We start from the raw sequence: 12,459 nt of genomic DNA, 5'->3' as shown, positions 1-12,459 counted from the left end.
CCAACAGAACTCTCTCCCTTAATGTTTTCCTGGGCTCCATTTTTCACTGTAATCGGAAGATTCCGAGAAATGGCAATTATTCCCAAAGTGGATGTGGCCCTAGTAAAGGCAGAAGCGGGCACCATGTCCTCGAACAAAAAAAATCAAGGCTGCCCTGCAGTCTCGAAAAGCAGTCTTGAACAGAGCCGCGCGCGCAGAAGCGCTTGCGGGACCGGCGAGCGGTCGTTCCCCCTCGGAGGTCCCGCGGCCAGCTCGGCTGCCCTCCCGGTCTTTGGGGAGGGCCCACACGGCCTGGCGAGCTTGCACCGGCTGCGGGGTGAGCTGGAGGCGCTGCGCAATTCCGTCGTAGGTCCGAGTCGGTACCCTGAACCAACGATACCTGTCTCGGAGCAGACACGGAATCCCCTAAGATTTTGAGTGCGTGCATGCGTGAGTGTGTGTGTGTGTGTGTGTGTGTGTGTGTGTGTGTGCGTGTGCGGTGTCCGGATAGCTCTGACCCCATCAGGCTGCTCCGGCGCTCCTCCTCCCGCGCGAGGCTCCCCATTCGTGGGCTCCGGTGCCCCTTCGGCCGGGGCTCGCGCACGCCTCGCATTTCCTCCCTCCCGGGGTAGCCCAGCATTTCCTTCCTCCCCTCCCGGCCCCACCTTCCCCCGCCCGCCTCCAGCCACATGACAGGAAGGGCTCCGCCACGCGACGTCACTGACGTCCGCGCCCCCGTGGTTTCCCCCCCCGCCCCCCCTCCCCCGCCTCTGCTCCGCACGCAGGGGGGCAGCCGGCGGCGCTGGGGCGAACGTGGTCCGCGCGCTCCGCGCTCCCCAACCAGAGCTCGCTAGAGCGCCGGCGCGGTGGCCGCCGACGGCGCGCGGGTGCCCGGATGTGCGGCGCTCGCGGAAGCCCCGCCCCCGCCGCCGGCTCCCCGCGCGCCCCCGCCCTCCGCCCCGCTGCGCTCCGCTTTCCCCTCCCTCCGCGCCCGCCCTCCCCCTTTTTCGTGCCTTGAGGTTGCGGGTCAGCGCGAGCCACTGCAGTGAGTCCGTCACGGCTCCGGCGCGAGCGCGACGCTGCAGCCCCCGAGCCGCCGGCTTCCTTTCCCCCCCCTCCCCGCTGTCTCTCTCTCTCTCTCTCCCGTAGCTCTCGCGTCCGTCCCTCCCCCCTTGTCGCCGTCTCTCCTCCTGCCGCTCTCGGTGTCTCCGGATCTCGACCTTAATTTTTATTTTTTTTGGTTTTAGTTATTTTTCTTCCCCCCCTCCCCACCTTTTCTCCCACCCTGTCGGCTCCCGAGTGCCCCGTCACCCGGCTGGCGCGGGCCCCCAGCCCGGACCCCCTCCCCCGCGGGCTTCCCGAGGGCCGCAGCCGCCCCAGCCGAGCGCCGCTGGGCCGCCGCCGCTGCCGCTTCCTGCGGGAGAGCCCGTCTGAGCGCCGACACACTTCTCCGCGCCCGCCGGCCGCCGACCGCCCAGCAAAATGGTGAGACCTTTGGCTTCCTCCCCTGTCCGACCCCCGGTGCATCCTCCCTCCCCGGGGCGGGGGCGAGCCCCGACGGCCGCGCTCGCCCTCTTTCCCCCTCGCCACACACCCCCGTCACCCCCACCCCCAGATTGCACCCACCCTGCCCCCCTCGCCCCCCACCCCCGCTGGAAAATTCGAGCGACCCGGACCCCGGCTGGGTGGCGCGCGCGGCGGGTCGGGGAGATCCGCAGGCGGCGGGCGGGGGCGGCGGAGCGGCTGCTTGACAGGACGGCGCGGCCCGCCCGCCCCCGGGCCTCGGCGGGGCGCTGCTCCTCCACCCCCGCCGGGATCCCGCCTGTGCCGCCGACCCCCCCACCCCCACGCCCCTCCCCGCGCCGGGTCCGGGCGGGCTGCTCTCGGGACCCTCCTCCACGTGCACGTCCGCCCCGCTCCCCCTTCCCCCTGCGCAGCCCCCAGACTCGTCCTCAAGTTGGGAGGCTCTTCCGAACGCCCGTGGCACCGCCTTCGGTGGCCGCCGGCGCTTTATATAAGCCCCGCTTTCTCCCCCGAGCTGCTCCTGCCTCGCACTCCCACTCCATTTTTCGAGCTCCGAGGCTTGGCAGCCATCCTGCCGCTTTGCTTTCCCGGTCTACCCCCGCGAGTGTCGACACCGCTGCCGCTTGCACTCGGTCGGCGTTTTGCTGCCGCTGTGTGTGTGTGTGTGTGTGTGTGTGTGTGTGTGTGTGTGTGTGATCGCGCGCGTGTGTGTGCGCGTGTGTGTGCGCGTGTGTGTGCGAGTGTGTGTGTGTGTGTGTGTGTGTGTGTGTGTGTATGTGTGTGTGTGCGCGCGCGCGCGCTCAGGGCACCGGCGAGGAAGGTCCGGGGTTGGCCCTTCCTGGAATCCGGCCACCTGGGTCTGGGACCGTGGCGGATTCTTCCTTCTTACGTGCTGCTCTAACAGCCAAGGGGTGTTTTGATTTCTTTGTCACCTTCCCCAGTCTTTTCTCTCGGGGGTTTCCCCTTTCTTTCTTTTTCTTTTGGAATCATGGCGATTTAAATGTGCCTTTCCCTTACCCTCGCCTTAATCCCTAGGTGGGAGCCACTGCTGTAGTGTTTCGGTCCGACGCTAGGGGTGTGTCTCCTGCCTCTGTCACCGCGGCCAAGAAATCAACGGCGCCCTTTCAGCCTGTTACCTTACCGGTTCGCCGGTGTAGTTTTTCTCTCGGTCCTTGGGGATTTGTGTTCATAGTCGAAAACGGACCCAGGACTCTTCCCCGAGAAACAGATATCGGAGCATGTGACTTTAGTTATCGCCTTAAAAAAAAGTGTCTTTGAACAGCTGTCACACGCTTTTTTAGATTGATGGACGTGGAGTGATTTCTCTGGACCTTTAGGTTGAATTTTACTCAGTGTATGCTGTACTTAAGTGTTTCAAAATGTAGCGGCGGTGGATGAGGGATGAGAAACATTGTATCGCTGGCGATTTGGTTTGATTGAGATCAGGAGAAAGGGCTATCAGATCCTAAACCAGAGTTGGATTTTTGGTTTTGTTTTTCTGTTTCGGGACTCTTGGTCGAGTGCAGTTACCAGTGTACCTGAAAACCAGATTAGGGGCAGACCTCATACATAGCTAGTCATATTGGTTTGTGCATTTTTTTTCCCAAGCTGGAGGTAGCTCAGAGGGACAGCTTTGTCCTCCCAGAGTCCCCAAACGTGGGCTTTTCCAGACTTAGGGAAAACAACTTAAAGTCATCCATACTAATCATTTTGTTGGCATAGTCTGTTAAAGTTATGAATCGTGCTTTGGTGCTTTCATAGTTTCCCCGATGCATGTAGCATACTTGAAGGTCGGGATCGTGAATGTCTTTGCCCGTCACAGTGAATATAGTTTCACCTGCATTTATCGGCGATATGTTCTGAGGAACAATGAGCTAGCCTTTTGTTCTTTGTATGTTATGTAAGAGAATGGTATGGTTTCTGAGTACTGTTCTCCCCTCCCCCCAGATGTACAGCCCCCTCTTTTTTTGGGCAACAGCTTAATTTGGGAGATCCTCACTTAGCTCTTTAAGTTTATTTTCCTACTACTCAAAAACATTATCTTTCAAAAAGTTTTTGAGATTTGTAAATCCTGTTCCAGGTGATAATTTCTTTCTTTTTCCTTTTTTTTTTTCCAGTTTCTTTTTCAGTATTATTTGATTCACTGTGGGCTCTTTTTCCTACCATCTTCTTAAAACTATTTCAGGACCGATATAATTTGTTGTGACAGAAACTACCCAACTTGAGGATTGTTTTGGTCTGCTGAGTATTAAGCTCCAGTTTGAAAGTAGCAAGATCGTACCCATAGCTCTATCCTGCCATATAGGGTTTTGATGAACTCAAATAATTGGGTTTGGATGATGTTTATTTTTATCTAGTTGAGTTAAAAATTCTGAACAATTTTCTCTCCTTTGGAAGTGAAATAGCTCACAACACAGTTTTGTTAACGGGCTTTCAAATTATGACCATCACTGATCAAGTAAGGTGAGAGTGAAAAGCCTTTTAAGAGTGTCTCAAACATATCAAGAAATTTTTGACAGGTTATTTCAGTTGTAATTTACTAACTTTCCTTGGAGTAGGATATAGCTCAGTGGTAGGGGAAAAACGTTTTCCCCTTTTCCCATAATTATTTTTCCTTTTTTGATAATTTTTTTTTCTGACATGCCCGGCTGTATATGGGGATCATTCCTGGCAGGGCTCTAAGGACCCGTTTATGCTGGGAGTAGAGTATAGAACCGGGGTCACCATGCATATTATACTGCGTTTTCTTTTTTCTTGAGAATTTGATTTTTTCCTTATTTTCACCTCTGCTTGGGGTTTAACTATTGAGCCTCCAGGTGTGATGAAGATTATGCATATGGATATAAAAATCTGAACTGAGTTCCTGGGATACCCCCTGCCCATGTCCCAGATTATCAGTGATAAACTTTTAAAAGTTGAATTAAATATCTTCACAATTTTTGCTCAGGAGGCATGTTTAGAGAGAATGCTTTAATGTTACTGACATTGAAAGGAGTGGAAAGGAATAAATAAAAGAATATTTAGGTCTCATTTAAAAGTTGAGTAATTTTTAATAAATTTAGTAGTGACATTTTTAGAAATGCTTTTAACTCAGAAATGTATTTAACTCAGGGGCTGGAGTGATAGCACAGCGGGTAGGGCATTTGCCTTGCATGTGACCGACCTGGGTTCGATTCCCAGTATCTCATATGGTCCCCCGAGCACTGCCAGGAGTAATTCCTGAGTGCATGAGCCAGGAGTAACCCCTGTGCATTGCTGGGTGTGACCCAAAAGGCAAAAAAAAAAAAAAGTATTTAACTCAGAAATAGTTTTTACTGTTTCTGCTATAATGTAAACATACAATCAAGTTTTAAAAATCTTTATAGGACATAGCACCTAAGTAGCCATCTTAAGTTCTGTTTCTTGGGGTAATCTTAAATTTCATAAATGACCTTTTTATGTTTTTGTATTTTTAGTAAAGTAGTGTGCTTGGTTGGAGGTGGGTTGTTTTTTGTTTTTGAGCCACACCTGATGATGCTCAGAGATTACTCTTGGCTTTGAACTCAGGAATTACTTCTGGTGGTTCTTGGGGGACCGTATGGGATGCATGGGGATCAAACCCAAGTGGGCTTCCTGCAAAGCAAGTGTTCTGCCTGCGGTAGTATTTCTCCAGCCCATGTAGTAAAATAATTTTACCTAGAGAAATATGGAGAGATTAATTGAGAGAACATGGACTTCTAAAGAGGGGGGGGAATGTCTATGTCTGTTTTTAAATATCATTAAAATTAGTCCCATTAAATGTAATAGATTTCAAAGTGCATTTATTGGTGTTTATATTAACTGCACTTAAAAGTTGTACATAAGTTGTATATAAACACTGATGTTTTAGTTTCAGGGAGAAACTACTTGGGAAAAAATTGCAATCTATTTTACCAGTAGCAGAAATAAAATTCATATCAGCTATGAGAATGAACTTTGCTCATCTTGTCTCATAGGAGATGAGAATATTTACAAGGCCCAGAGTACTAGGTAGAGACTAAGTCAATCAGCAATGAGAAGGACAGACAAATGTGGGAGGATCAGGCATCTGTCAAAGGTAGTAAAGCAAGCAGAAGTACAAGGCAGTATAAGGAAGTCAGCTTGGGCCAAGAGGATTAAGCAAGTCAGACTGTGCACCCAAGTCTGTGCAAGCAAGTGGGATTCACTTACATCAACAAACAACTTGTAGAAGATATTTTGTCTGATTTTCACCAGTTACAGTGCTATGCTAGGAAGGATGTTAAAATGATAAGGAGGGTCTCCTGCCTTTGTTTAAATAGCGGACATGTTAGTAGGTGTGGGAACATTAGCAGGCTTAATCATGTGAACAGTATGCACAAAGACTTGTAGAAATTGAGCAGAGAGCAAGATCATATTCATCTGGAGTTAGAGAAAGTTTCAGAAGAAGGTGACATTGATCCAAGTCTAAAAAAAAATAATTCAGATTGCAGTAGACAGAATTGGAGGCAGATAGGAAAAGACTTTGAATTCTGGAGATAGACACAACATATATTTGGACCACTGATAACTTAGGACATAGTTCCTGTACCAACGGCATTAGCATCATCATGAAATTTGTTAAGTCCCACCCTAGACCAACTCAATTTAAAACTCTGAAGATGGGACCAAGCAGTCCAGGTAACTATGATATCTTCTATTTTAGGAAAAAATGTCTTAAATTTAATTAAACATCTGTTATTGTACCCAGCACCGATTGTACAAACATAAGCATAACTGTAATTTCCAAGAATTATAATCAAGTGGGATAAACAATGCAATTATGATACTTGCTGTTAACAAATTGAACATTGTGGTTTATCAAAAGCACATGGCAAGGAAGAAGCTTAATCCAAAAGTGGGGGTGGGGGGTGCATTGGAAAAAGGAAATGATTGTCATTCAAGGAAAGCTTCCTGGAAGAGATGGTGCCTGAGTGGAGTATTAAAAGGATGACAATTTAGCCAATGGGAAAGGCACATTGGCGAGAAAACTTTATGTTTAAAGTCATATTTGCATGACTAACACTGTCTAAAAGTTTAGGCTGCAAGAGCAGGAGGGCAGGATCATTGAAAGCGGCACTATCATTTAAAAGAGTGAACACTTTCCTCTCAAAGCCAGTGAAAAGTTAGTTTTTAAGCAGGAAAATGATTTGGCTTACTTATTAAATTAGAGAGATCAATCTGGTGGCCCTATGATAATAAAAGAAATTGGTGAATCAATATAGGGTACAATTAAGAAATTGCCATTGTAATTTGCATAATAAATATGGACCTGAAAATTGTTTTTATAATGCAGATGTAAGGAAAACTGACCAGTATGAGACACATTTATGAGGGAGGATTTAGGACAACTTGTTATGAGCATTGGGTTGTAGGGAAGAAAGGGGTGGTTGCTGCCATGGTTTCTGGTGTGGGTGATTGGATAAGTCATATTGCCATCTTTTTAGCAAATCTCTTTTGAGTACTCATGTAAGATTTGATTCTAGGAATTCATGGTAAACATACTTGCCTTCAAGAAACTTCTATTTGCTTGGTTGAGTCTTGTTTCATCGCCAGTCTTACTATTTGGATAACTATTAGAATGATACACCAAAGGATTTTAAGATCTAAGAGATTTTAAGATTTTCAGATTTTAAGTCTGTGAGATATTAACACTTGATTGCATAGATATCATACCCTGATTGCAGAAGGAATTTGATAATCCTTAGGTAGGAACAGAACTTTTTTTTGAGGAGTGGAGGACATACCCAGCAGTGTTTAAGGCCACGTCTGGCTTTGTGTTCAGGAGTTACTCCCGACAGTGCTCAGGGGACCATATGCAGTACTGGGGATCAAACCCAGATAGGACACCTGCAAGGCAAGTACCCTTGTACTATGAGACAACATATGTTTGAGCAATGATTCCTAAAATGTGGCTCCTGAATTAAGCATATCAGCATCATCTGGTACTCTATTAGAATTGTCATTCTCTACATAAGGGATGGGAGAGAGGAGCTAATGAGATCAAGGTAAGCTGTTTGCCATGTACATAGGGGACTCTGGTTTGATCCCTGGCACCGCATAGGATCCCTTGAGCACAGGTTTGGCCCAATTCCCCTGCACCCTTCCTTTCCCCTTCCCGCCCCCCTGCAAAAGAAAAAGAGATGGGAGACAGATTTGGGAACGTGATCATGATTTCTGTTTTGCATATGTTATATTTGAAGTAATCAAGGGGCATCTGAGTGGATATGTAAGATAGATAAGTAGCTATCATTTTATCTAAAGCTCAGAAGAGACATCTGGGTTTGAATTAAAGGTTTGAGTACTCTGTGTTTGTATTTGGTAATAATTAAACCCATGAAAAAGGATAAAATTCTACAAAGAATAAAATGAGAGGAGGAAAAACAAGAAGAGTGAAAACTTTGAATAACATTGCATTTAAGAGGCATGTAGAGGATGAGGAACTTAGAGAAGGTTATCTGAGGATAGCCAGATAGTTGGAAAATTAGTGTAGCAATGTCAGATTTGAAGGAGTCAGCAATGTCTAGATATTGCAGAGATCAGGAAAGGGAAGGACTTAAAAGTGTCTTTGGGAGAGTCAGGAGAATTTTGGTGACTAGGCCAATATTATAAAAAAACAAAACAGTAAATAACTCTGCCATTTGGAATGCCCGTAAGAAAAGACAGGGCACAGTGAGTTGAAGTGACCACCAATGGGTGGCAATGTTCAGTTGAAACTTTAGGAGAAGAAAAGATGAAAATTAGAGAAGTTAGATTTGAGGAAGGATTTATTTGGGGGTGAAGGAAACAAACCAGCAAAGTAGTTAAAACATTTGAGGGCTCTTAAGGAGTAGGAGGGAAAATGATGCTAAAAAGACAGATTGTTCGTCTTTCTGCTAACCAGAGAAAAGGTGAAAATGATGAAAACTATGAAAGAAGTTGCTTGAAAGTTAAAAGCTGCAAAGGAAATCAGTTGTATGTTTAGTTGCAAAAAGTCTTTAACCAAATGGCTGTTTGACCTCAACTTGGTTCCATTGAGATAATTGCTTGGTTAATCTGGACATAAGATGTTGGGTCATTTGGAAGGATTAGAAATTAGAAATTAGGTGGGACTACAGCTTTGCAGTGGTCACTGTCACTGTGATCCCGTTGTTCACTAATTTACTTGAGCGGGCACCAGTAATGTCTCTATTCTTCCCAGCCCTGAGATTTTAGTAGTCTCTCCTTACTCGTCTTTCCCAATGATTGGAGGCTTTTTCAGGGTCAGGGGAATGAGACCTATTGTTATTGTTTTTGGCATATTGAATATGCCAAGGGTAGCTTGCCAGGTTCTGCCCGTGTGGGCGGGATACTCTCAGTAGTTTGCCGGGCTCTCTGAGAGGTGTATATATTATATATATATCTATATATACAACTATGATTTGTTGCCTACTGTCTGAACTCCATCAAATATGGGGTGGTAATTATGGAAAATGGGTAGGAAGTGTCTTATAATGCGGCAGTGTGGTCCGGAAAGTGGCCTGGATCTTGGTGGCGGTTGGGTAGTGGAGGTGGGATGACTGGGTCCCTTGGGGTGGGGAGGGTTCTCACTCACCCCCCTCTGTGGACCCAAGTGAAAACAGCCTGGCGCGGAGTCTGGTGGCATGGCTATGGGGGCCTCATTTTATACTCATCTGGGAGGAGCAGCCTTTTGAGATTTGGAGGGTGGCCTGTGAGGAGATTATGCTGACAGGGTGTGGCTTATGGGTGTGATTCCTGGGCCACGGGAGATTGGGGGATAGCAGGCAGAGGATCTCTGCAGTGGTAAAGTTATGAAATTATAAAGATTTGGAAGTGAAAGAGATGGAGATATTTTATTTTTTGCTGTTTTGGGCCACACCCAGAACAGCAGGGGTTACTCCTGGCTTTGTACTCAGGAATTACTCTGGTGGTGCTTTGGTCCCGTCCGAGGTTGAGGGGAAATGAACCCAGTCAGCCATGTGCAAGGCAACTGCCCTACTGAGTGTTCTGTTGGCTCAGGGCCCCAAGTTCAGTAATTTATATAGATGTGTATATAGCTGGGCTAAGTTTTCAGTATTGAAGATGTGTATATTCTCTAGAATTAGAAGAAGCCAGGAGAGGGAGCTGTAAGACAAAGGATGATGGAATGAGACTGAGGTGATAGAATGATAAAAGGAAAAGAAAGAACATCAGAAAAGGGCAAAAAAATCAAGGTGAGCAAAGTAGGCCTTGACAGTAGGTATGTTTTAGTAAAGGATTTTGTATGACATGCTCATTTCGTTTCAGCAACTTGAGATATTTTTGAGGCAAGCTAGTTTGAGGCAAGAACTTTTGAGATTGAATTGAGATTGATGTAATGGAGTGGTTTGAGTGTGAGGAGTATTAACAAGGATCTTAATATCAACTTGAGGGGATCTTATAGGTCATTAACGGTAGTAAGAAAAATCGAATGGCAGACAAACTCAGGAGAGGACAACAGTAAGGTCGATAGGGTCGGTGAACTAGAAAATTAGAAAGCGAAACTAACAAAGAGAGACAAGAGTGTTTTTTGGTGGGGGGTGGGGATGATATCGCAACCTGGGTGTTCCGGCTACTCCTACCTAGATGCTTTGCAGCTTCAACAACAGTCTTAGCTTTAGTGACTTTGGATCAAGGTATAGGTTTGTCATTTGCAATGAAATAAATCACATTTTTAAAGTTCAGGTTTATGTAAGAGTTTATATAATGTAGTTGTAGATTGATATTCTTAAGTTTTTCTTAAAGATCTAAATGATGTTGCTCTTAATTTATTTTGCTTAATGATTCAAACTGTACCTGAAGTTGTAAGATGCAAATTTAATCTTTCCTCACCATCCCTTCCTCTGTATTGATCCCTGTTAAATTACATTTAAAACTCCCCTTTGAGGTTTTTGTATAGTTTTCAAAAAACCCTATGCAGGAAATTAATTTTTAATTGATTAGTAATAATTTGTTTTTAATAATATTATGTAAAGATCAAATATACTTTAATATTATGTACTCATCAGTTTTATAAGGTTTTAAATAATTAAAAATGTCAATATCCAGTAAAAGTAATTCAGTATAATTTTTCCTTAAAAATATTTTTAGTTAAAAAAGTTTTATTGGAAAAAAATTTAAAAAGAATTTATTGGGCTTGGAGTGATACCACAGCAGGGAGGGCATTTGCCTTGCACGCGGTCTGACCCGGGTTTGATTCCCAGCATCCCATCTGGTCCCCCGAGCACTGCCAGGAGTAACTCCTGAGTGCAGAGCCAGGAGTAACCTCTGAGCATCGATGGGTGTGACCCCCCCCCACAAAAAATAATAATTTTAATGTAGGGCACTGGTGGAGGGATGGGTACTCTATCATTGTATGACTAAAACGTAATCTTGAAAGTTTGTAAGTCTGTTAAAAAAAATCCTTTTGTAGTTTAGGAAATTTACAGTGGTGTTATCACTTGCAGTATTCTTTTTTGTTTGTTTTATTTTGTTTGGGGGTCACACCTAGAGGTGCTCAGGGCTTCATCTTGGCTCACTGTTCAGGGATCCTTTCCTGTGGTGCTCTGGGGATCTTGTGCATTGCCAGGTGTTGAACTAGGGTTAGCCAGGTGCAAGGTAGATGCCTGTACTGTCTCTCTGATCCCACACTTAGGGTTTTGGTGTCCAAAGAACTGCACTTTCACCACCACCAATGTACCCAAGACCCTCTTTTTTCATATAAGTCATTTTTTAAATAGTTAACATCTGTTTTCCCCCTTTCTAAATTTTCTCCTTGAATTTCCATACCCCCTTTGTAGTCATGAGTTGGTGCTGTAATTGTAGCTAATGGATAGATCTGGCTTAAGGATAAAATTCTGAAATTATTCTGTTAAATATTTCTGAGTTAAGTCTTTGATAAAATTAGTCTTATAAAGTTATTTAAAAGGTTTGACAGTTTTCATGGGAAATCTTTTAAAATTAAGCTCTGATAATTTAAAAGGTTTTAAAGGTTCTTGCAAGTGCCTTTCCCAAAAAGGATTTGTGTGGAGACTAGAGAGATCGTACACAGGCAGGGCGCTTGTCTTGCTTATGGCCCAGTGGGTTCAATCCGGGCACCCCATATGGCCCCCCAAGCACTGCCAGGAGTGATCCATGAGTGAAGAGCCATGAGTCAGTCCTTAGCACAGCTGTTGCGGTCCAAAAGACCAAAACACAAAGCAAAATAAAAATGTTTTTTGTGAGTCCTTTCTACCTGTATCATAAGGAAATCCATACATAGTCCTGTAGCACAAATCAACATTTTGTAAATGAGATATCACTTAGACTTTTTTGTTAGCATTGTTAGATTCATATACATTCTAGCCCAGTCTTTTTGTCTTTTGTAAACAATAGCATTTTTATTATTTACGTTATTATTAATTAGTTTTGGGGGGATGATGCTCAGGGATTATGCCTAGGTCCACATTCAGGAATTACTCCTATTTTTCAGGGAACCATATGTGGGGTGCCAAGGATTGAACCCAAGTCAGCCATATGCACCCTATCTACTGTAGTATCTCTCTGTCCCAAAGTATTTTTACTTGTATCTTATAATTTGATATGCATTTTATTCTAATTTTTAAAAGTTTCTCAGATGGGTTTGGGGCCATACTTAGAGATGCTCAGCAGTCACTCATTGTAGTGCTGTGGAGACCAGATATGCTGGTGGGGATTAGTGCTGGAAATTAAACCAGGGTCAGCCATATGCTTTAACCCTGTACTTTCTCTCTGATCCCTGATATGTATTTTAAAATCTAGGTATGAGAGAGTGAAGCACAGCAACATAAAAAAGATAAAGCCTTTACCTTTGGTCCTATTAAATATATTAACTTTTACTTTTTCAGCCTTAGGTTTTTTAGCTTCAGAAATTTTTTTTTTCTCTTGGGTCACACCCAGCGATGCTCAGAGATTACTCCTGGCTCTGAGCTCAGGAATTACTCCCGG

At 45.1% G+C, this 12,459-nt stretch overlaps 1 protein-coding gene across 1 annotated transcript in view; it reads left to right on the top strand.

The window, feature by feature from the left end:
• The first annotated feature begins 934 nt into the window (after nt 1-934).
• Nucleotides 935-12,459, top strand: part of PPP3R1 (protein phosphatase 3 regulatory subunit B, alpha) — a 66,220-nt gene continuing 54,695 nt past the window's right edge. The window contains exon 1 of the mRNA XM_055120315.1: nt 935-1,464. Coding sequence (XP_054976290.1) covers nt 1,462-1,464 — 3 coding nt within the window. The 5' untranslated portion in view covers nt 935-1,461. The remainder of the gene's footprint in view (nt 1,465-12,459) is intronic.

Source organism: Sorex araneus, chromosome X (genome assembly GCF_027595985.1).
Source record: "Sorex araneus isolate mSorAra2 chromosome X, mSorAra2.pri, whole genome shotgun sequence".
Lineage (NCBI taxonomy): Eukaryota > Metazoa > Chordata > Mammalia > Eulipotyphla > Soricidae > Sorex > Sorex araneus.
The sequence above is the reverse complement of the archived record's forward strand: the minus strand, read 5'-3'. Positions and strand labels throughout refer to the sequence as shown.